This window comes from Arvicanthis niloticus, chromosome 20, assembly GCF_011762505.2.
Source record: "Arvicanthis niloticus isolate mArvNil1 chromosome 20, mArvNil1.pat.X, whole genome shotgun sequence".
NCBI lineage: Eukaryota > Metazoa > Chordata > Mammalia > Rodentia > Muridae > Arvicanthis > Arvicanthis niloticus.
This window is the reverse complement of record NC_047677.1, coordinates 47,340,004-47,364,899: the sequence shown is the minus strand read 5'-3', so window position 1 is coordinate 47,364,899 and position 24,896 is coordinate 47,340,004. Positions and strand designations below refer to the sequence as shown.

Below are 24,896 nucleotides of genomic sequence, written 5' to 3'. Positions count from 1 at the left end.
TTAGGGGTCAAGTTGGCTGAAACATCTCACCATTTGAAAGCCTTTGAAAGCGACAGCTCTGCCCTGGTCTGCTTCTTGGTCAGCCAGCATGTGAGCCGATCCCACCTTCCACTGTCACTGACAGTGACTATCACAGACAGAGCACCTCTGGCCACGTGTCAAGTCCTCCTCAGCCACCAGAGTACATCTTTCCTCCCTTGCTGGACACTGTCATGGCTATCCTATATAGATTAATATACTTTCCAAAATATGCATCTTAGGGTTACAGTTCTCCCATCTCTACCAGAGCCACTGTGGGGTGACACAGGCTGACAGGCAGCTAGCTCAAGGATGCAACAGAACTCACACACACACACGAGAAAGATGTTTTTTTTTTGTGTGTGTGTTAATTTAATCATACAAATATTCATTTACATGGTAAGGAAAACCTCATCTTCATTTCCTAGGCACCACAAAGCCCCACCAGCCAGCCAGCCATCACTGTCCAGGTGGGAGGGACAGCAGGCTGCCCCACATTCACCCAAGGAAACAAGGGGTAAGGGGCAGGTGGGGAGAACACTCAGTCTGCACCTGCTAGCCTGACCACTCATGTCCTTTCCAGATGGGAGCTCAGGCTAAATTTGGGGGTCTTGGCGCTCATGCCCACTGCCCACTGCCCACCTTGGCCACCAGCTATCTTGGTGAAAGCACCTGGCTTACGGTTACAGTCCATACAGGGGGAGAAGAGGCTGCTTTTGTAGAAAAATGCCCCAAAATTCTGTTGTTTCTATGGCAAAAAGAAACAGGCATGCACACAAGCACACACACTTACACACAGATTCTTCCCAAGCCTGCACCCACCTACCACTACCCGCCCCCAAATCCTCCTGAAACATGTGCTGCCAGATGGGGGTTCTGCCAAAAGATGGCCTAGTGCTCACGTGTGAAGGCTCTACGGGCTGTAGACAGGGTCAAGGCGTGTACCAGTTCTGGCCTTCTGAAGGACCTAACTCTCCAGGATGCACAGACAAGGTTTGTTTCTGGGAAGGAAGCCAGGGTACCTGAGCCATTACATTTGCCAAGTGAGGCTGCTACAAGCAGGAAGGGGCACAAGAGGAGAGCAAGGACACTCGGTGACAGCAGGGAAACTGAGCAACTGTGGTACCTAGTGGGGTCAGATGGGGAAGGCAGTGAAGCAAGGCGGAAGCCTCTCAAGGTTACGGGAGGGCATCTGGAGATGCGCCGCTCCAAGGCCAGAAGCAGGAAGAATGCTGGGCATGCATGTGCTCTACGGTGGCAGTGTCCTCAGAGACTGGCATCAGTTGTCTGGCCCCAAGAAGGTCCTCAGACAAAAGGCCCTGAGACTTGTGACTTGGGCACCTGGTAGGGACGGCCCTTAGCTCAAGGGCCCAAGCGTACAGAGGAAGTAAGGGTCACATAGAAGCTCTGCCTCACTGGACACCCAGCTACACTGTCTTCTTTCTCCACCTGCCCCAGGGACTTTTGTTTGTTTTGAGACAGGGAAGGTGAGGGGTTTTCATAGAAGCTCTTCGTCACAATCAAGTGTTTAAAATCAACAGTCGTAGAAGGGGGGAGGAGGACGAACACCACACGCTTTTTGGAACTCAAACATCCAGACAGAGACAGGCAGGCAGGCAGACCAGACCCGCCCCCACGCACACACACCCACCCCTGCGCCCGAGGACCTCCTAGATCCACTCACACCTGATCTCCCTGCTCTGCTCACAACCCTGCAGCACATGGGGGCTGGAGGCAGCCAGGGGACCCTGCAACCACACTAAATCCACATCCCTGGCTCTCAAGCCACTGACTTAGGGAAGGAGGGGTTAAGAGGAGGGACTTTGCATATTCTTGTATCTTTGGCAGACAGCTGTTCTAGCCTGGCTTAACAGTCCCACGGAGAGATCCACATTTCAACCCGAGTGGAGTCCATGGGACACCAGTGGGCACCTGCCCGGGGAGCCAAAGCCTGTGTGTGCTCCAGCTGGGCTCCTGCCGCCCACACTAAGCAGCCCTGCCCCGCTGGAGGAGGTCTTCTCCTTTTCACCTGACTGTGACCTCTCAGGCAGGAGTTAGTAGTGGGGCTCCTACCTGGGGCTGTACCTTCATTCTGTAATGGCGGGAGCCCCAGGACATGTGGGGGAGACTGAGGAAAAGGAGCTGTGTGACAAGAGAAGCAGGAGACAGTTCACACTTGCTGATGCCCTACAAGCCAGTGTGCACAGAGTCCATGCGCACACGCGCACACCCAGCGAGCCCAGGGGACAGGCCGCTGCACCCCAGCCGTTACAAGTGTGTGAAAAGGACACCTCTGGAATGGAGTGTCCCTTGGGCTTCTGTGGCCACACAGGAAAGTCCTTACCTCAGAGAGGTTCTGATGCTAAGAAGCCCCAAGGTTAACAGACACCAATATCAAAGGGGTAAATTAACAAGAGATTAAAGAAAAGGGAAGAGGAAGGTGGTATCTCATTGGCAGATGCCACTAAGAACAAACGGGGGTCAGACTCTGCAGTCGGTGGTACACAACACGTGCCCAGCATCCCTGACTGGCAGAGTCGCCAAACATGCCAGGCCAGCCTTAGTGTGACAGGTTTCCAGGGCAGGCACTGTCCTGTAGCATGCTGTCCCTGCTTAGAAGATAAACATCGGGAAAAGGAGGAACTAACATGTGCTCAAAACTACAACCTCTCTGTAGGTAAAATAAATTTTGTTTAAAAAGATGGCTTATTTTCCCCCATTTAAATCTCTTCCCCTTCCCGAGTGACCTAACAACTCATTAGACTGACGTCATCACCCAACCCAAGGTGGCTGCGTGGCTCTCTTCTCGCTCGGTCGCCTCAACAGCACGCCTGCAGTTCAGCATTCACACATGCATACTGAGTTCACTCAAAACTAGTCTCTTTCTTCCTCTTCTTCTGTGATTGGGGGGTAGGTGGGGGTCTGAGCCAGGGGTCCGTGCGATGTGGTCTGCAATCCAGAGGAACCCCTTGCCCTCTCCCCCCAAAGTCAGGCCTTCTGTCTTTTGTTAGTTTTTCTTCTTGCTGACACCGTTTAAGACTGGCCGAAGGGGTAAGGCCCGTGGAGCCCCTGGAAGAGAATGAAGACAGTCAGTGGAGTCTCCCGGTGCTGCCTGACGAGCAGAGCCAGCCCCAGTCAGAGGCACAAGGGCCATTCCCGTGCCACTGAGCGTCTCATCAGACCAAGGACCAGGATGTGAGCAGCTGTCACGTTTCCCACTGAAGCCCACACCAAGCGGCAAAGAGGAGGCCAGAGAGACACTGCCTGTCTTGTGATAGGCAGTTCAGCCCACGCTCCCTTCCTTCCAGCCAGGCTGCAAACAGTCAGGTAACCTTGACATCAGGCTCCCAAGGCTCCTCCCATGGCAACATGACACAGTGGGTGAAGCTGCCTGCTGCCAGGCCTGAGCCCTGAGTTCAGTTCCCACAATCCACATGGTGGAAGGAGAACTGACAAGTCGTCCTCTGACTCTGACACGTGTGCTGTGGCACATACAAATGAATACATGTAAAAACAGCACACATAGTGGGACCTGCCCCACACCATCCTGAATCCTCAAAGGTGGCAAGTTCCTGCCTGGCCTCAGGGCTGCCATTTTCCCAGACTGAGGCTGGTGAGCTGGCAGATACTGGGGGAGGCCTCAGCACCACGTCTGAGGACAGCACTCTGCCACCCCCCACCCCCACATTTCAAACCATGAGATGCTTAAGATAGGGTCTCACTATGTAACCTGGTGTAGACAGGGATTCTTTTAAAGACTGACTTTATTACACATATGTACCTCTGTGAGTTTATGCATCACACATGCATGCAGGAGCCCTTGGAGGCCAGGAGCAGGTGCTGGGTCCCTTGGAGCTTAGGCTACAGGCGAGTACGCAGAAGCAGCTTGCACCCTTGGCAGGAGCACCACGTGCTCTGAACTCTGAGCCCCCTGGCCAGCCCCAGGACTGGAATTCGTGAGCCTTCTCCCCTTAGCCTCCCAAAGTCCTGCAACGACAGGCACTTCCTGTGCTCCTTGTTGAGTGGTGAAGACACTCACCCTGTCTGTCTGATGTTAACAACGAAGCTCTGCAGGGCAGGGCTGGTGCACTGAGGGGCAGACTCAGGATCCTTGAGTTGGAGCCCCATTTAGAGTGGAGTTCTAGGACAGCCAGGGTTACACAGAGAAACAAACAAGGAGCAGCAGGACTCTGCCTCCCTTTCCTTGGGAGGACTCACTCCTAGGAAAGACCTGAAAGGTCAAAGGTAACAGGTGACCAGCTAGCTCTAGGGTCCTGCATTCCGCCGCCTCTGTGGAGAATACACAGGATCCAGCCATCCCACAAGTGACCAGAGACACCTAACCTGTGCTTGACGTCCATGTGAGGAACCCTGAATCCAAGCCTAACTCACAATGGGAAGGAATAGGACATTTCCCATCTACCTGAAGGAATGCAGGCAAAGTCAGCACACTTTCAAACATTAAACATTTCTTTTTTTCTTTTTTCTTTTTTTTTGGTTTTTCTAGACAGGGTTTCTCTGTGTAGTCCTGGCTGTCCTGGAACTCACTCTGTAGACCAGGCTGGCCTCGAACTCAGAAATCCACCTGCCTCTGCCTCCCAAGTGCTGGGATTAAAGGCGTGTGCCACCACCGCCCGGCTAAACATTTCTTTCAACAGAATCATGTGGCTATGGTGGAGCCAGGGTGACAATCTTATGACCCAGTGTGGTACCTGGCTCTCTCAGAAGGCCTAATTTAAGAACTGACCAAGGACAGGCACCTGACCAGGCTCAGAGCACCTGCATGTCAGGACCTTCCAAAGTCAGGCTTGTAAATGGTTTATTGGGGTTTTTTGTTTCTTGAAGGGTGGGGCACACGAATCCCCATCCACACATTTGGCCACTGTCATGGAGGCTCCAGCAGTGGGTGGGTGGCAGGTAGGAGACACACACCCTGGTGGGGACCTGGGAGAGCCTGCTCCCACCATGCACGCTCACCACGTGCCTCACACACCCGGCCCCTTCACATAGCCATCTGTATAGCAAACAGTGCCTGGTTCAGGATGCTCAAAACCAGAATCCCAAGGAAAATGCCACTGTCCAAAGCTACTAAGGATGAAAGCAAGCGTTTTTTGTTTTTGTTTTTGTTTTTTTTTTCAGTAGAAAGTGTTGGAGATCAGAAGTATTGGTATGTCTCTAGCTGCTCAGTGGTGTGCGAGTGCATGTGTGTAACCAATAAAGAAGGAAAACTGGGAGGGAGAATGGAAGGAAGGGAGAGAGAGTGTCAACTCTCCACCAGGTGCTGCAAAAGCATTAACATGCTCTACATGAGTCTGAGAGCCAGAGACAAATGATGCTCCATCCCATAATGGGGGTTGACCTGACCAAAAGCCACAGAAGTTGGCGTTTAGGGTAACAGGATGCCACATGCCTGTGGGCCCTTCACTATACATATCTACAACAGGGAAATGGAGGCTGCGACCCACTTGGTGGCTCTGCCAAGCACGGGCTCATAGATTCCATCTTGTGGTCTTTGGCGGGAGGCTCACGTGCACCAGCACTGAGAACCCTGCAGCTGAAGGCGACCTGCCTTGACTCAGTACTTGCCAGCAACAGCTACTCAGCCAGAAGGGCCCACAGAGAAAGCTTACAGTCCCTTCAGCTGGGAAATAACACAATGCTCAAAGGGCTGAGCAGGAAAAAAACCACAGAGCAAGTCAGGTTTGTTTTCAGATGGAGGATCCACCCAGCCCCGCCCCCACGGTGCCTGCTGCATCCCCAGGCCTGTGGCTTGTCTGTGAATGCTTACAGGAGAGCACATGTGACTTCCAAACAGTTGATCTCTCCCCATTCCCCATTTAACAGTTGAGATGAGATGTCTGCGCTGGGCAGGGACAGGGACACAGACGTGTGCTCTCAGAATGCCACCTTGGGCTGGACCCTCAGACCACCCAGTGTGACTTACTGGCTTAGCTTATGGTTATCCTTGATTCTCTAGGAACTGAGGTTCTAAGTCTTCTGGAAAGACAAAGCCCATGTAATTCTCTTTCGAATGAATCAAGAGCAGCATCGATAAGGAGCTGATGTCTAGCTGTGCAAAGGTGGCTGAGGACAATTTAACTGCTGTCACTTCAAGGGAAGGAGGGAGGAGGGAGCCATCTGTTTGGAAACCACCTCATGACCTAGACGCCCCACTTGCAGGGTCAGTGTGTCTTAAGAAGACCACAAGACACAGCCAACACTGCACCAGCTGCAGATGAGAGACGGCTAAAGGTTCCAGTGTCAGCGTGTCAGGCATTCTGTGTGGCAGGAGGCCACATGGGAAAGTGCTTTTCCTGAGAATGGAGAGCCAGCAGGCAGAACACATGGCCTGTTCACAGGACTCTGCCATAGTCCTACAAGCCAGCGGACCAGAACGGGTTCTGGTGGTCAATATCAAGCCCAGCCTGGAGACTGGGGTCTGAAGCACAGGCAGCATTCACTCTTTGCTTGCATTCAGTGACAGCTTCGCATGATGCATGCATGCGCATGGATGTGTGGATGGTCGCTCTGAACTTGGAGCTCCCCAATCTAGCCAGATTGCCCAGGAAGCCCTAAAGTCCTTGTGTCTCCACCTCCCCAGCACTGGACTCAGGGACAGATCACGGCACCCAGCTCTGTTGTGGGTGCTGGGGACACAAGCTCAGTTCCTCATGCCCCTGCAGCATCCACTTTCCCTCACACCAACTCTTGTATCTTCTGTAGCAGCCAACTGCTGGTAAGGGAAGCAGATCCAAGGATGATGATGTACCAGACAGCACCAGAGAGCCCCGAGATCAGCTCTGACTCGAACAAAAATCAACTTAGCATCAGCATGGTGGAGAAAGCCACCCTCCTTTAGGAGTCCATTAGCCATGCCAACCATGCTGTGAACACACCAATCCAGTAACTGTCCTGCTGGCTCTCCATCTAAAGGCCAACTTCTCTTAGAGCTGACTCAGAACTGCAGAGAAACAAGCTGTTACCACATATGCCAGAGGAGGAGGAACAGCTCAGGCCTGAAGCAGCTAAGGGAGCCTGGAGAGGCTAAGCTTAGTAGGGAAAGGCTGTCAAGACAGGCAGCCGAGCGTCAGCTAGCCAGCGTGCAGGCAGTGAGGCACCCCGGCAGCCTACTGGAACACAAGCACCACATGCAGTCAACACATGTTTCCTGTTTGCCCCTGAGAGAAGAGATCCTTCTGCTTCAAGCCAGATGAGACTATTCAGGGCAGCTGGTGTCAGGTCCTGAATGGTCTGTCTGAAGTGTATCGTTAACTACTGCAGGCCACAAGCTGGATGCCTTTCTATCTTGTTATGACTGGAAGTTCATGCAAACCATCCTTATCTTCCTCAGAAACAATTTAAAGATACAGCACTTGTATGCTGAAGACGTGGTACCATGCCCAGCAGGCGCTGCCCAAGGTCAAGCCTTAGTACTTGTGGAGAAAAGATGTGGACTTCTTACACAGTCTGCAAACCCAACACCAACAACTGACTGGACCAGTCCTCATGATGCTAACTAACCCTGTGAGCAGAGAGTCATGGCCAGTCCATGAGCTTCTGTGAGGGCCTGTTAATACAGGAGTCCTAAACTACGGTGTCAGCATAAGCCTTCCCCAAAAGGGGTACACACTGAGTATCTGAATATGAAACACTTCTGCTGAAATGTTTGGGATGGTCCCCCAGATTTTGGAATATCTGCACGCACAGTAAGCTGGCTGAGGGATGGGGGCCAAGACTAAACAGTTTATTAATATCTCATATATCGCTTACTCTTCGATCATTTTTATATGGAACGGGTTCTTAGTGTAGTTTTCCACTTGAGGAATCCTATTGGTATTTGAAATTTTCATATTTTGTATTTCTAGATTTAAAATGCTTGAACTTATACAAACCAACCAACCCTCACATTAAGTGCATCACAATGTAGGAGCTTGAACAAGCAAGCTAGTCACTCACTAAGAGCTAGCTCTGCCTCAGCCACGTCTTCTTCGCTTCTCTCTTCAGTCCCCATTCTGACAGTGGGCTGCCTCTGAGTATGGACCATCCCAAGGAAGGGATGTGCTGTGCTGGAGACTCAACTCTTGTCTTTTATCTTGGGGGGAGGTGCCAAAAAGAAGCCGAAATTCCTTTTAAAAGGACATTTCCCAGAGACCATTTGGATTAATCTCTTCCCCTCTATTTGAAAACTTGCTTATACCTGTCTTTATTTCGCTTTTGTGACTTGGTTTAAATAAATAAAAAGGTTCACACAGGCTAATAAAGAGGACTGTTTGCTGCAGGGACCCCCCCCCCCCCCCAATGACAGCAAACACTTATCAGACCTGCTCATCCTCTTCCTAGCTTTGCTTGCCCAGTGCAAACATAGATGAGTACAAGGTTTAGCAGGAAGTGCTGTCCTGATACTGGACTGCACGTATCAAGTGCTGGGGCCCTGCTGGAAGGACTGGCCATCTGGGGCTGGAGACTGACCAACGTGATGGGATCTAAGGCTCTCATTAACAGGAATGGACCAACCAGCAAAATCAAAATGTCAAACTCAGCCCTCCACCTGCTGGGTGATGGTGTGTCAGGACCACTTTCCCTGGAAAGTGCCCTAAAGTTCAAAGACATATTTATCTCTGAGCTGCCAAAGGATGAGTGTAGACACCTACTTCAGGCATGTCAGGGCAACTTGGAATCATGACCTTCTGATTCTGCCAAACTGCTTAAAGGTTCTAACTGCCTTCTTGTAAAACCATTTTATTCTAATCTCTGTGACAGTTTCCCAGCTGGTCTAAACTACCTTCTGTGTGTGCCCACCCCAGCCTATCCATCCTGTCAGCCACAGGCTCCTGCCCACCCAGCCACTGGGAACCATTCAGCATCGTCCATCCATCCCGGTCTCCTTGTTATCCACACACCTCACCTCCCTCCCTGCCCAGGCCAGGTACCCACGCCCAACAAGTGCTGCCAGGCCTCAACCTTCCCCTGATCCACGAGGAGTCACTGCAACTGTAGCTTCCACAATATCTGAGGGCCAGAGACTAGGCTCAGCTGCTGGAGGGCTTCTGTAGCCTATACAAAGCAGTCTTCGGCTAGAACTGTGTCATGCCACAGAACCACACCTAAGCACTAACTGAAGTTCTGTAAGCAGATGAAGGAGCTTGGCTGAGTAAGGACTTAAGAAACCTTCTTGGCCTCAGGACCTCCACTAACAGTCAGTGTGTTAGATAGAAGAGATCTGGGGACAGGGTTCTCTCTGGCCTCTCCTAGGGCAAGGAGATCACTTGGGAGGCAGAGGCTTATGTAAACAGAAGACTTCTGCCTGTGCCAGGCCGACCACAGACAGGCAGTTTAGACCCTGTCACAAACCACCACCCATCATCCAACACAAGAAGCCAACAGGAGCACACGCGCATTCTACCCCAGGGTTCAGGAGGCTCAAACACAAGAATTGGGCTAACATGGGCTACCTGCGACAACCAAGATTTAAAACTGCTCAGTGCTTTACCGTGAACCCTGAGGACAAGTCACCCTGACTGCCACATGACATGCACATACACAAAAACAGATGTTAAAACGTTAAAAAAATCTCAAAAGGTAGAGGGGCTGGGGAGTGGCTCGGTGGTTAAGGGTGCTTGCTGCTCTTCCAGGGGAGCAGAGCTCAGTCCCAGCTGCTGCATCAAGCAGCTCACAACTGCCTGTAACTCTTCTGTTCCAGAGGCCCTAATGGGCACCCACACACGCGTGCCATACACACACATACAGTTGAAAAGTATATTAACATTTAAAAATTTTATTGTAGCACAATACATTTTGAGAGAAAAGAGAAAAGCCTGAAAATACAAAACCATGTTCTCCACGTTCTTTTTCTCTTCTCTGGCTCAAGTCCCTGCCCTGTTCATGGGTGACACTTTGAAGACAGGGATTGGCAGAGGCTGAGCAGAAGAGACTCCTGACTGACTGAGCACCATGAAAGCTGTCTCTGTATAGAGCAGACAACTGTAACTGGTCCTTCGGCAACCCACTACAAGCACAAGGCTCCAGTCCCCCAGGTCCCCTGCAGGGAGGGAGGCCAGCTCTTCCACCCGGGTGTAAGAAGGGCTCTCCCACACTGAACAGCTCTGGAGTCGCCAGAGCCGCTGGGTCACAGAGGTGACAGCTCTGCACCTATGCCAGGAGATCCTGAGCCAAGCGTGGACTGCTGTTCACAGACCCTACCTTAGAACCCCACCAGAAATTAATGCGGGGGGGGGGGGGGGAGAGGTGACATGACCAGTGTGACAAGAGCTGGCAATCCCAAGAACACAGCTGTCTTGTGCCACAAGCTGGCCAGTGTCAGCAGTCTGAAACAATGCCCAGAGCCCCAAGACAAACACAGAGGAGCTCGACACCTTTGAAACTGTTGAGGTACAAAGGAGAGTTCCTGGACATACCTCTCAGCCTCAGTCAATCAGCAATGCTACATAACAAAAGACATTTTCTAGGCCCGTGCTGTTTGCTTAAATTATTTTAAAGTGCACATACAGCCCATGCCAATGCAAACACCAGCACAGCCGAGAAAGGCCTTTACTAGCTCTGCGCTTTCAGGAGATGGAGTCATCGGAAGAGCATCAAACCCAGAGTCCTCTGCCTAACAAACGCTTTCTGTACAGAATGTGCTGGGCTGCCAGAGCACAGGTGGGCAGGGCCTTGCTCTTCCCTCTGGCTTCTTCCTTCTTGGCCACGGGTTCTCAGCTGCTAAAGGTGGGTTAGGAGTCTCCACACCTGAGACAAACATACAGACCATCTGCCCAGGACAGCCAGTCCTATTCATCAAAATGTGATCTAGCAAGCCAGACTCTCACTGGGCTCTGGTCATGGCCCACTATTAAGTGCTGTGGGAAGACAGCAGGCACTGGTGACCAATGTATTATTCTCTGTAACTATGGAAGTCCTGAGCTAAGCGAGAGGGCTTGACAAGGACCCGACTTTGATTCCAAGCACACCCATGGTGGCTCACAGACACCTCTAAGCTGGGGCTCGACTGTGCTCTTCCGCTGAGCCATCCATCTCACTTACTCTTAGATTTTGGGTTGGCGGTGGTTGTCACCTGAACTCGTGTCCTGCCTCACCTTCTAAGCCACTGTGGCTTTAGATGTATCCACCATAGCTGGGTTTCTGTTGTAGGTGACAGGGTCTCTTTGTGTGGCCTCACAGGCCTGGGACTTGCTGTATATTATATTCCAGGCTGTCCTCAACCTCAACAGGCTTCTGCCTGTTTCTGCCTCCTCGGTGTTGGGATTAATGGTTTGAGCTACACAACTGACCTTTTTTTTCCCCCTTTCTTCTTAAAAGTTTTTCTTTGTGGGTGGAGGCTGAGGGTGGGGAAAGGGTCTTACCCTGCAGCACTGGCTAGACCAGGCTGGCCCCCAGCTCAGAGACCCATCCACCTCTGCTGGGATTAAAGATCTGCAACCATGATGTCTGGCCCCCTCTCTCCTTTCCTTCTTTCTGTCCTTCCTTTTGTTTGCTTGTTTGCTTGCTTGTTTCTACTTTCTCTGTATGAGTTTTGCCTGAGCTAAAGTCTGCACCATGTGGACGCTCTAGGTGTGCCTGGGAGCACAGCTCCACCTCTGGACTTTTTCCACTGGAGGATTTTGTTCCAGAGACACGAGTGCTGGTTTTACACACCCTGACAGCTTCAAGTGAGCCTACCAGCTAGAGAATGGCAAGCCACATGACAAGATTAGACACCATCCATGTGAACCACACTCAGATGTACAGCTCTGACCCTGTCCTATACTCCTGACGCCACCCTTCTAACTGCTCTGTCACTGTCACTCCTCTCACCCCTCGCTCCACCCTGTGCTCTGCTGCATGGCACCTCTGCTTCCATGGCTCCCTGTGCTCCATACAGGGCAGAGAGACCATGGCCCTCCTCAGTGTCCCTAAAGCCCCCACTATCTGATCTCTGCCCTCTGCCCTCCCCTGCAGCTCTCGCCCCCCCCCCCTCATTTCTTGAGCCCACCAGGCACATCTCTACATTGGGACTCCAACTGCCTGTCTCTGAGCCTAGAGTTCTACGCAGCCTCTGCAGACAGAACCTGCCAAAAGCAGCCGGCTCAGGAAAGAATGAGGCCATAGAGACTGCACACTCTACCGCTTGCAGGACAATCAGGGAATGGAGGACAGTTGTTTCTGTGACTTCAGGAACTATGAGTGCTTTTGTCACAATAGAAATTTCAATGCCAACAAAATCTGAACCCAGGAGATCAGAGACATTCTTCAGGATCTCCTCCCTGCCTGGAGGACGGAGAAAGCTGCTGGGACAAGGTGCTGAGTGAGGCAGAGACAGCACCTGCCTGGCTCCTCCTCTAAATGCTGAGGAGCTAGCACGGGGCAGGAAGACCTCGCAGAACTACTTGGTCACTAAACTACCCAGGAGAGCTGCAGAGGGGCCCTCTCATGACATCATTAGTCCTGCTAGTGACACAAACCATCACTGGTAAACTGTCACATGCTGGGCCTACTTCAGCTGGCCTCCCCTAACCACTCCTTATTACTATGTTAAACTTCCTTTTTGATACAGTGTCTACCTATCCCTGGCTGTCCTTGACCCTACTATATATATATATAGATAGATCAGGTTGGTCTCGAACCTGTCTTGCTTCTGTCTCCAGAGTGCTGGCATTAAAAGTGTACCTCACTATTCCAGGCTACTTCAAAGCAGATACGAAGATCAAGTCACGGCATCTGCACTCCATATAGTAAAAGATTAGCTCCCAGACTCTGCAGTACAGACAGCCCAAGCCCAGTTTTGGCCACAAAGACCTTGTTTCAAAAACAACAACAATAACAACAAAAGCAAACAAAGACTTGTCTTACACCAATCCTTGCAGTGTCTTCATCTGAGAAATTAATCTCTGTATGCTTTAGTAAAAAAGCCGCAGGGCAGGGCCAGCAGTAGGCCAAAAGGCTTATCAGGTAAGGATGCTTACTCCCAGGCCTGACAACTTAGGGCTGATTTCTGGGGCCCAAATGATTAAGACAGAACCCCAACTCTGCAAGGTTGACCTCTGACCTCCAGACACACACCATGGTGTATATATGCATGTTTGTATTTTCAAAACTGCCAGGCAGACACACACACACTTGTATTCTCAAAAATACAGGGCAGAGGTGGGACTGTGGGCACGGAGGACAGATGGCACTCGGCTGCAGCTATTGCAGTGGAGGGAGGAGCGAGCAGAAGGCAGCAGAAAGGATCACGTGTTCTCCTTCTGAGCAAGGGCTGGGCGGAAGTACTAAGAGGCTCAGGCTATGATCCAGTTTAAGGTGGAAGCACATGACCAACAGCAGCCTGCCTCTTCCTAGAGCAAAACAGCCATACTTGCCCTGGGGTTCAGCTTGCCTGGTGTAAAGGCTCTTTGCTGCAGACAGGAAGGACAGACAGCACCTGCTGCACACACACTCACTCCCACCTGTCCTCTGTCTCGTGTCTTACAGTTCTGGAAGGTCTCAGAAAGCACAGACTTCAGTAGGTCTGCTCACTTTTTCTACACACCTGCAGGGCTTCCATTAGCCAGCTGTCCATACAGCTGAATCTCAGTGTGAGAATGCGCTGTCTGGAGTAGGTCCCCGTCTTCTGTGACCCCCTAGACTGCACCTGTTACTATCACAGTGAAAGGGTCACTCGATCAGTCTCATCCTCACTAGCACCTGGGACAAATCTGCCATGACTGAGCTGACCATGAGGCCAGTCAATTCTCAGCAGAATCAAGAAGCCAGCTTCAGGAATCTTTGGAGCAGATTGGCATGCATGTCCCTTGCTGACTCCTTTGCAGCTCTCCTAGGGAGGGGACCGACTGTGGGTTGTGGGCTGTAGCTGGGGCACGGGTTCTCACTCAGGCTTAGGACTATTCATGGCAGCCAGCGAAGGATGTCCAGTCCCAACACTGACAGAGGTGCTATTCTATTGACACAGCACCCAGTGCTCAAGAAGCAGAGTCCTCCAGAGATCTCTGTGCGTTGTCCTCCCAAGTCTTACAAGTCAAACTCTGCCAGAGACAGCAGGAAACCATCTCCAGAGACCTTGAATGGGCTTCCAAGAGTATCGTGTTCTTCTCTGGCCTATTACCCTAGGTAATTCCTATCTCTGCCAACTCACTGACGCCAAAGCAGCCCGTCAAGCACAGCTCTCGCACACACTGAAGACGGCAGCAGGTAAGGCACATGCACCTCCTTCTGTCATTAAATGTCACTTGGCTTGTTTGCCCTGAAAGTTCAAATGTAAAGAGAACACTGCTCTAAATCCTCAGCAAGTGGAATGTGTCAAAGTGACACCAAGGCAGCTCTACACTAGAATAATGTCTCAGCACACCCCAGTGCTGCCTCTCTCCTGCCCTAATGGTACCTGGTCACCTCAGTTCATGCTGGCCTTCAACACACTTCAGCAACCCAGAGGAGGCGGCGCTCTCTCAGCCATGTGGTACCCACATCAGAGTGCTGTTTCCTGTTGTGACACTGGGCAAGGCACGCAGCCCCCAGAACTTTTGTCTCCTCTCCTACAGGCACGGTACGCCTGCAGCTCTCCTCACTCTGCCAAGGATGCACTTCACAACTGTAAGCATGTCGACCTCAAGAACCAACTACCCCGTGTTCTCAAGTCAAACACCGACATTTAGGCTCACCCATGCTTTACTTATTAACTTACTGCATGCCTGAGTATACTGTCTATGTACATGTGTGCAGGTATCCTAGGAGGCAGAACAGGATGTTAGATCCCTTGGAGTTATAGACGGCTATGAGCTACCTGATGTGGGTTCTCTGGTAAGAACAGCAAATGTTTTCTAACCACTGAACCATCTCTCCATCCCCCTTACCTATGCCTTTAATGTCTCTTTAGAAAAATAATGCAGTGTATACGTGAAGGTCCGAGAACAGTGTGAAAGCTGGGTCTGTCCTCTCAGCACGTGTCCTGGATATGGCCTCATGTTGGGCTCAGCATCTGCAAGTACCACGGACAGCTCGCTGGCCTCACACATGCTCTGTGAGACTCGTTACTAGACAGACCTCCAGTTGTACCCACTTGAGTTTCATGTCCATGGATATATCTGTGTACACTAAATTATTTGTTTTTGTATATATGGGTATTTTGCATGTGCATGCAAGTGCCTGCAGAGGGAGTCCGATCTCCTGCGACTGAAGTTAAGAATGGTTGTGAGCTGCATGCAGTGCTGAGAACTGAACCTGGTCCTCTAGAAGAGCAGCCTGTGCTCTGAACCCTGAGCCCTCTCTCCAGTCCCTTAATACCAATATTGTCTTTCTTGTGTCTCTTGTTTGTTTGTTTTCTGAGACATAACAGTTCCTCTGTGTGTAGCCCTGGCTGGCCTGCCTCGGCCTCCCAGTGCTGGGGTTAAAGGCGTGTGGCAGCACAAGAGTTAGGTCCAGCTTTGCCAAAGCCGTCCGTGATGTCTCCTCCGCTCTTCAGGAGAGAACACACTGGAGGCAGTGCTCACACAGCACTCACAGCTCCCCGCACCACCGTCACAGCTGTCGGTAATCTCCGGTGAGCTGTGCGAGCCCCTTTCCTTTACCTCTGCTCCACTCCCACTGGGAACACTCGCTTCCCTGCTGTAAATTACACAACTGACACTTCTGATTCAAACTTGACTCTCAACTGCTCTGCGAGCAGCTACTCTTCCCTGCTGCATGGTCAGTGTGGGCAGGGATCGGCACTCTACTCCTCAGGCTGACTGGACAGTGAACCGCTCTACATACTGCGGATGTGGTCATTACTCACTGACCACTGCCTGTGCCATTCCAAAGGAGGTGGAGTCAACACATCTGGCTGGACACAGAAAGCGTAGCCAGATGTCTCATCTTGTTTCCTGAGTAAGATTTTACTTGGATTAAAAGCTACAATGCTTGTCCCAACGTCTCTTCAGGATCAGAGATTCCCATTACTAATCCATTCTACCCAAGCCTTCCTGGTATCGTCTCTAATGTACTGAGGGCACAGCAAGGCCCACACGTGAAGTGAGGACAGCCTGCACTTCCATGCGTGCACTCTTTGGGTCTTGGCTTTATGAAGCACCTTAACTCACTGAGTCATCTCACTACCTGAGAAGTTGCTTTTACTTGTATTTAAAATGATTTAAAAATTTATATGCAAAGCAGGTGTAGTGGCACACCCAGCACTCAAGAGGCAGAGTCATTCAGATCTCTCTGAGTTTGAGACCAGCCTGGTCTATAGAGTTCCAGGACAGCTACAGTTACACAGAGAAATCCTGCTTCAAAAAAACCGATGGATGGATGGATGGATGGATGGATGGATGGATGGACGAACAAGCAAGCAATTAAGCAAACAAACTTATGTGTATGGATGTTTTCTCTGCATGTCTGTGCCTGTGGAGGTCAGAAGAAGGTGCTGGATCCCCTGGAACAGTAGTTACAGATGACTGTAAGCTGCCATGTGGGTGCTGGGTCCTCTCCAGCTACTTTTAAATGAGGGGCTGGGGGTGTCGGCAGTAAGAGAGTATAAGCTAGTCAGTTAAGTACATGAAGCGGCCTTCCACTGCCTAGCACGAGCAGCAGGGCGGGGCAGGGCCTTAGGCTGGCGGGAAGCTCAGCCCTTTGCCTCTGTTGTGAACATGTGAATAACCAACTGGTTAGAAGCCTCAATCCCTGAAGGAAAAGTTGGTCCATAGCTAGAAATGACATCAGCTCCCTAAGACGGCTATCACACTCAGTACAAGGCCCAGGTGGGTAAAGCAGCGCCCTGTTCTGCAAACAATCCAGTACGTGAGCTGCTTCTGCCAACTCTCACCTTTCACTGACCTTAGCTGCACTGACTTTCCACTGTAATGAGGCTTGCTTGGTCAAGGTTGGCTGTTCTATCTGCTGTATGGGCAACAAAGAGAACTTTAGAGACAATATTCTGGGTTCGGGATATAGGTTGGTTGATAGGGTGCCTGCCTAGTTTGCATGAGGCCATGCTCCATCTCCAAGACAGGACACAATGAGGTGAGGTTGCTGTCTGTGAGCTTAATTAGTATCTATGGACACAGGAAAACAAGTTCAAGGCCACCCTCCTCAGCTCTATACCAAGTATGAGGCCAATCTAGGCTGAGACCCTGTCTCAAAAAGAAAGAAAACTCGTATGAATATGAAGATGTGGAGTCTTGGCCAGCTATGTAGAGCCAAGCCTGTAAGCCCAATACTTGAGAGGCACGGAAAGGAGGACCCTATCTCAGAAGTCAGAGAACTTGGAGCCTTTCCTTAATGCAGGCACGTCACTGCCTGGCCCGCTTATGTGTCCGCAGTGAGCACCTTAGCATCCTCCTGTGAGACTGACCACAAAACCCAGTGAGTGGACTACCTGACCCCTAGCACACAGCTCACTTTGAGCTTGTGTTCATGGCAGGAGAGGGCACACAGGACTGAGCTTGACAACAGCCCTGGCTATGTGTTCAGACCCAATCCAGCAGCCGGGGGCCATCTTTACCTCAACAGTGAGTGGGAACAGCTGAGCTGGCTAGCACAGAGAAGCTGGCAACTCAAATGCACAGCACAGCCTCTCGAGAGCCAGAATACTGAATGGCAGTCAGTTCCTCACTTATCTCCCACGTGTGCAAAGTCAAAATATCACTCTGAGCCACTCCAGGGTGCGGGGGAGGAAGTCATGAGCCAAAGCAAACTGAAGACACAACACGACACTATGTGACAGAGTACAGTCACAGACAACAATCTTGGGATAAAATAACCCAGCTTGACTTTTTACTCAGGGGAAACCTGCCTAAAGCAAGACAACACAGCAGGAGCCTGTTGCAAAGGGTGCCAATGACTGAGCTCGGTACACTCCTGCCTGGGAAGCACTGCTGATGATGTTTTGACAGTTTTAAAAATATTCACGGTAAATAGCCTCGGTTTTCAACACCTGAGTCAGAACAGACACAGTGGTAAGTTACACATGGGATGAAGAAGCAGCCACAGGGCACTCGGGGAAGGGGGATGGCTTGCAGTGACGCTGCTGGTGGGGTGCCGAGCAGTTAAGGAGCCACGTCTGCTGCGGGCAGTGGTGGCCTAGCATTCTAGGTTTGCCATGAAGGAGCATCACGAATCCCAAGGCCCACCACCTGCCCCTTCTCCGAGGGCACCTACCTTACTGTAAGTCACTACTGATAAGTTGTTTGCGTGACTGCTGGGGGACAGATTTACAGAGTTCTGTGACAGTCTATCCTGATCTTGTTCGGTTTGGTCAGGAACAGGAGCCCATGTATTTTTGCTGATCGAGTCGAACTCGGAACCCCCAGGGTCTGTTAGGTTGTTTTCATCTGATTGTCGGTTCTTTTGGGGAGAGGCAAACGGGTTGAAGTTTCCTTCTACCTTGCGATGTGGCTGTGTGTTGAATTCCGTTTCAAAGGATGACAGCTGCTGCGTTACTCCTAAAAGTCCACCCACCTCCACACTGAGAATCACCCAGATGACATCTGAAACAAAAAGGCAGCCGAGTCAATGCCAGGCCCACCCTTGGCCCAGGCCGTCACCACCGAAAACCCAAATACTACCTACACCCAAGAAGTCGCTCTCCACAGCCAGCGCTTTGAATGCTAGGGAGGCGTGTGCACAGCACATGTGTCTTTGCCTTCAGTGATGCCCAGGGCAAGCTCTGGCACGCTTCTGTGGGAGGACCCACAAAGCCACGAGGAAGGCTCCCCAGCTGATGGTCATATCTGGAAGTCACTACCAGAGAGCATGGAGGACCGGACAGCTCCAGTTCACAGAATGAACTGCTCTTTGTGCATGTGCTTAATCCTGAAAGCTCTGGTAAGGCACAGTTCTTAAAGCTAAAAAGGCTTCCTTTTGGTTGTGACTAGACTGACAACATGCTCAACCCTGGCCCCTCGGGAGGTGAGTTAAAATGGCCGTCTGCTGTTCACAAAGAAAAGCTGCAGCAAAAGGCATTATGAACAGTAAGGACGCACATGGAAAGCGAGCTAACCAAACACATGAGTACCGTGTTTTCCTTTAGGCACACTGAAGGCTCAGAGGAGCTGGGATTCCTGAGCTAACCTGGTCTTCATGAGCTCTGTTCTTCTGTAACACAGGGAGACCTGACTACACAGCACCATTAAGTTTTTTTTTTTTTTTTTTTTTTTTTTTTAAAGATTTATTTATTTTGATTCTGTGTGTTTGATGGGTATTTGCCTTTGTGTCTGTGCACCATAGGTGTGCAGAGCCCCCAGAGGCCAGAAGAGGGTGTTGGAACTGGGGCTGTAGAGCACTGTGAGCCATGGGTTCTGATGTACAGGCTGGGCGCATGGTGGCCAGCCAGGACTGCAGAGTGGAACCATAGCCCTAAATAGACCAATACCTGGTGAGAACCTCATCTCTGATGTCTTTGTTGTCAAAGCTAGGGCACAAACAGAAAGTAAGGGAACTCTGTCCTTTGATGCTGAAACAAATGTGAAAAACCACTGCAGGGTTATGGAGGCGACCCACACCATGGCCCAGCAATGCAGTGACACAGGGGAGTGGGGCTGCCCTCAGCGCTGCCCCACGCACTCACTCACTTTAGTGCTCTGGGAGCTGTACTGACAACAGGCCAGCTAGGAGCTGGGCGGCACAGGAAGCAGAGCTGCAGCGACACCTGCTGCTCATGCCTGGAACTAGCAACTCTTTTCCTCTGAGAAAGACTGCAGTTCACAGTATCCCAGGCACACATTCCAGATACACAAATAAAGTGTCAGTTGTCTCTAATTCTGTGTCTGCTGCAGATCTCTGGGAGTTTGAGGCCAGCTTGGTCTACATAGTGAGTCCCAGGACAGCCAGAGCTATGTATAGAGACCCCATCTCAAAACATCAAAACAACAAACTCTGTGTCCTCGCCACAGCTATTTTACATAAGTTATGCTTCTGAGATGCTAGTCTCACCATGGATCCCTGCCTGGACTCAAACTCCCTGCAATTCTTCTTCCTTAGTGTCCCAAGGAGGTGGAACACTGTGTTAAGACACCATGGATGGGCATGCCACTGTATCAAGTGAGAAGACTTTGGACTCCACACTAGTTAATCTGAGGAAACAGTGCTGTGGGCCCCGGGAACAAGCTGTTAGCAGGCCGAGGGACTTGCTGCATACCTTCCCCTGCTAGCTTTCTAGCTGAAGTGAATGTGTCTGCATAGGTGTAAGTCTGTGGGAGCATGCATGAAGGCTGAAGATCGATACCTGGTGCCTTCCCTTTATCACTCATTTCTCTCTCTGAACCTGGAGCTCACTGATTGGCCAGACAGCACACTTCAGGACCCTTCTGCCCCTACCCATCAAGGCTAGAATTATAGACCTATGCTGGCTTTTCACCTGGGCACAGGTTCTTTACCACTGAGCCATCTCCCTGGCCCCGAGTGTCCCATCTTACAGTACAGTTATATTCCCGCTTCCTGTCTTCCACCTGTCTGGCCTAAAGTCTATTCTACGTACAGCTGAGTGCAACACACTCAGCTCAGGAAGCAAACCGCTTGAGAAGCAAGGCCGTCTTCAGTGAGGAGACCACTGTTCCTCATACCCGTCCCACCTCTGTCTTCCCTGCTGGCTGAATTTACCAAGCAGCTGTCAAAGCCATCCCATGCGGATGCCCGGTGGAAAGAGTCCGACGGCCACTGTGGACAGTACAACGTGTGTTTGTGGTACAATCTCACTGTCCGAGTACAGCATCTGAACCTCCCACTTAGCCCAGTGGTGCAGTGGTTGCCTTGCATGCATGAGTTAATTCCCAGTACTATAAAAACTAATTAAAATAGGGTAAAAGTGATATTCTTTTTTAAAAGAACTACAAACCAGAGACTATTGATAATATATACAACAAAATATCTACCAGATTACAAGTAAACTGCCGTAGTGAAATGACGTCACTGTCTGGGGCAGCTGGAGGTGGAGGTGAGGGTGAGTGGAGGGAGTCTCCAGTGCAGAGCATGCAGCTCTCTCAACCCACACTCTAGCCCCAGGACTCCGAACCCTGAGCACAAGAACTAGAGCTAGTTAAACCAGCCCCGCTTCAGGCCTTTAGATCCTTCCCCACCAACATATGACCTTTGACACCAATAACTAGAATAAACCAACTGGATGTACTGGAAAAATAGCCAAGAAGGTAAACTTAAGCGGCGGACACGCCCAGCCGGGACTCCCTACCAACAGGGAAACCTGGCTTGCAAATGTCTGGTTTGAAGGCCACTTTCTTGGAGGATCTGAGTCAGAACTTCCAGCTGGAAGATGCCATAGGTACATTTTATCAGGGAACACACTGCCTCAGAGGCAAATGTTCCTTTCTAGTAAAATATAAACTTTTTCTTAGAAATGTGTAACAAATTAGTAAAGAAATCATGTAAGTGGCCAGGATGCCAGGCAGGGACATCAATCAGATTTTCTGAACTAGCCTGGACTACATAACCAGACTGTAAGAAGGGTGAAGAAGCAATGTTCTACTTGGAGTCCACTGTGCATATCTGTAACACATGAAGATCACACAAACAGTGTTAAAGCAAGTGCTTACTTACACTCCGCTGTCCAGCAAGCCCAGACACCACTCCCAAGCTGTGAGCCTCTTTCTACAGCAGATGTGTGGATCCCTCTAAGAGCGGGTGTGCCTGTGACCTGAGTGGCAGATGGGAGCCGGTGTTGCTGCTGAAGGACAGCATGGACAAGCAGGACAGAGCTCCCAAAGGGAGCCTGCAGCACTGCACCAAAGGAGAGACAACAGCATAGAATGCACTAGCTTGACACTTGCAAGTGAAGAAGCAGGGACAAGCAAAGACTGGCTGGACACTGGTCCCCAGCCACTTGCTAAAAGGACCTCCAGGAACGACAATCCCTGCAGCATGAAGACATATCTGTGAATCATGTGAATGTCCACATTCTTTTTTTAATGATTTATTTCATGTGCATTGTGTTTTGCCCACACGTATGTCTGTGTGAGGGTGCTGGATCCCCTGGAACTGGAGATAGTTGTGAGCTGCCGTGTGAGTGATGGGACCTGAACCCAGGTCCTCTGCAAGAGCAGCAAATGCTCTTAACTGCTGAGCCACCTCTCCAGTCCCTGGAGTTTGGTCTCTAAATAAAAAAGCACAAAGGCTCCCACTCCCAGCAGAGGCCAGCTGCGGGGCTGGAGCATGGGAAATGTCAGAGAAATCTGAGCATCAGAAAAGCTGCCATTCAAGAACAGAAGACACAGACATGTGACAAGTCTCGAGAGTGAGCCTGCAGGTGCCCTGTGGCTAAAGCTGGAACAGTTGTGAGCAGCAAGCATCACAGCAGTAGCTCACTCATACATGAGACCACAGAGGTACACAGCAACGACTGAAGACATGAGCAAGAGACAAACTTGATTGCAAAGGATTCCAGACAACGCACTGGACATGCCCTTCTGAAAGGTAGAGTGTTAGGTGTCTTCCTCTGTTGCTTTCCATCCTATGGGGGTTTGCTGCTGTTGTTTTGGCGTTTTACTTGGTGTGGTTCTGGTATTTTGAGACAGGTCTCTCCCTATGTACCCCAGGCTTGCCTACAAGTCGTTACATTAGCCTCACTCTCAGACCTAATGCTGGATGGACACCATGCAATAATGCACTGAGGTGGCCAGGAGTCGTCCTCGGTGAGGCTTTAGATCCCCAGTGACTGACAGGACACAGGCCATGCCTGCTCCTCCCATCTTCCTAGAGAACCTTTGTTTCAGGCCTTAAGGAAGCTGTTCTCAATCCACACAGTCCTAGCTGAACTAAGGCAAGAGCCAACCCAACAAAGCGGTAACCCCACCTCTCAGTCCTCTCTCCAAAGACAACTACATCCCCCTTCAGGCACAGGGTTCACTGACAGACTCCAGGAAAGACAGCAGTAACGCAGGCCCTCTGACACAGCTCTGCCTGTTTTCTCATTCTCACCTTTACCCAGGTCCATCATGGGGCCCAAACTAAACCAAACATTTTTTCCAGCTCAGTGGTGAGCAGAGACAGTTCAGTGTCTGCGGGTCTGGTCTCTCCATGGCCATCTGGCTGTTGTAAACAGTCCCCCCTCCTTGCTCAGCCACTGCCATCTGCAATGAAGAACTGAGCTGCGACTCCTGGCCAGATATGCTGAAGCTGTACACCCTGGCTGTCGCTCTCCTCCCTGGAAGGGAGGACAAACATGTTCTCTAATTTATCTTACAGTCTTGACACACCAAAACCTAAAAATGCAGTTGTCCTGCATGGCTCAACCAAACTAGTTTTAGCCTAAAAATGAAGCAGTGTCTCCCTATCAACACTCTGAAACTCTTTGTTAGTGACGGATGTTTGGGGGCTAGGCATAGCTAGGCATGGCTAGGCATGGCTGAGCATACAAATCCCAGCAGAAGCAGGCAGTCAAGAGACTTTGAGTCCAGTGTGGTCTACAGAACGAGCTCCAGAACAACCAGGACTACACAGAAAAACCCTGTCTTGAAAAGCCAGCCAGCCAGCCAACCAACCAACCAACCAGATGCTGCTTGTCCGGGTAAGCCCTTTCTGCTCCTTCTACCTGCATGGTCATCATTTCATGATATGCAATGGCTCTCTTCATAGTGTATAAGCACAGCGTATTCTTTAGAGCAGGTTCAGTTTCATCACAAACTAAGAGAAAGTACAGACGTCTCCTACATGCTCACAGCACTGTCCTGTCTGTTACCTAGTGCAGTGGTGAGGCCCCAACGCCAACATCACCCTCGGGCCACAGCTTGTGCTGTTCATTTTGGTGCTGCATGTGCATGTCACTGCAGACTCACACTCTGATGTGCATGTCACTGTAGACTCACACTCTGATGTGCATGTCACTGTGCAGACTCACACTCTGCCACCTTATGGTTTTAGAGACTGGAGGTGAAAATGACAATTCTTTATCAAACCTGTCCTTAGAAAGTTCCTTTCTGCCCATCTGTGGCGTATCTTCATTCTCTGCCAACATATTTTGCAGAGGCTGTGAAGGCCGTCTCATCACTTTCTAATACACTCTTTTCCAGATAATTTTTGGGCTTCTGTCTATTGCTATTCAGCCTGTTTGGGCCATAAGATGGAAATCAAGAGATAAAGTGAAATTCAAAAGATCTGCAAACGCTGCTGTCTGAGTCTGTCAGTGAACTTGCTGTTTGGAGGCTGTAGCTCTTGTTGGAGACGGTACTGAGGCCGACTCCTGCTCTGCGTGTGCCTGTGCTGTGTGTGTTCACGGTGTCTAACACTGCCCATGCTCCCTGTCTTTGGTGTCTGACACCAACTGGGGAAGTTCCCAGCTGTTAGTTACTGTTTGCCTCTTTCTTTTCCCAGTAACACACACAAGTGTTCTACCTGTGTAGCTGGCACACAGTTTTTCTGTGTGCTTTTTTAAAGCTATATTATGACTTATTATTTAAAGCATGTTTGTGACTTCAGGTAAGGAGCGGGTATCAGAGCCTCTGGAGCTGCTGGTGCTGACATCACAGAGCTGCCCAACAAGAGGGCTGGGAACTGAACTCCAGTACTCCAAAGAGCAGCAAGAGGTCTTTTCTGCTGACACGGTCTTCAGCCCTCTTTCTCGTTCCTCTGCATCATGGTTCTGAGATCTCGATGAAAAGCCTCCAGTTCAGAGATTATTTCCTCATTCATTACACTTCTAACTCTTCCTCATTCTCTGAGTCCCTACCTTTCTGCTCGCATTGTTCATCTGTCACTGTGTGCTCTCTCCTATGTCCCTTCATGCAAACAGAACGTGTACTTTAAAAAATTCTCAGTCTGAACTAGACATGGTGGTATATGGCCACCATCCCAACTAAACAGTGAATTCCTAGACAGCCAAGGCTACACAGAGAAGCACTGTATTTAAACGTGTGTGTGTGTGTGTGCATATATATATGTGTGTTATGTGTGTGTGTGTGCATATATAT

General features: G+C 50.5%; 1 protein-coding gene across 2 annotated transcripts in view; it reads right to left on the bottom strand.

The window, feature by feature from the left end:
* Nucleotides 1-364: 364 nt before the first annotated feature.
* Nucleotides 365-24,896, bottom strand: part of Ilrun (inflammation and lipid regulator with UBA-like and NBR1-like domains) — a 68,558-nt gene continuing 44,026 nt past the window's right edge. Inside the window, exons 4-5 of one of the 2 annotated variants that reach the window (XM_034524193.2) lie at nucleotides 18,142-18,470; nucleotides 365-3,087 (exon numbers count right to left, since the gene is read on the bottom strand). In XM_034524193.2, the coding sequence (XP_034380084.1) occupies nucleotides 3,052-3,087; nucleotides 18,142-18,470 (365 nt within the window). In that variant the 3' untranslated portion in view covers nucleotides 365-3,051. The remainder of the gene's footprint in view (nucleotides 3,088-18,141; nucleotides 18,471-24,896) is intronic. The other variant, XM_034524194.2, reaches the window with a different exon arrangement.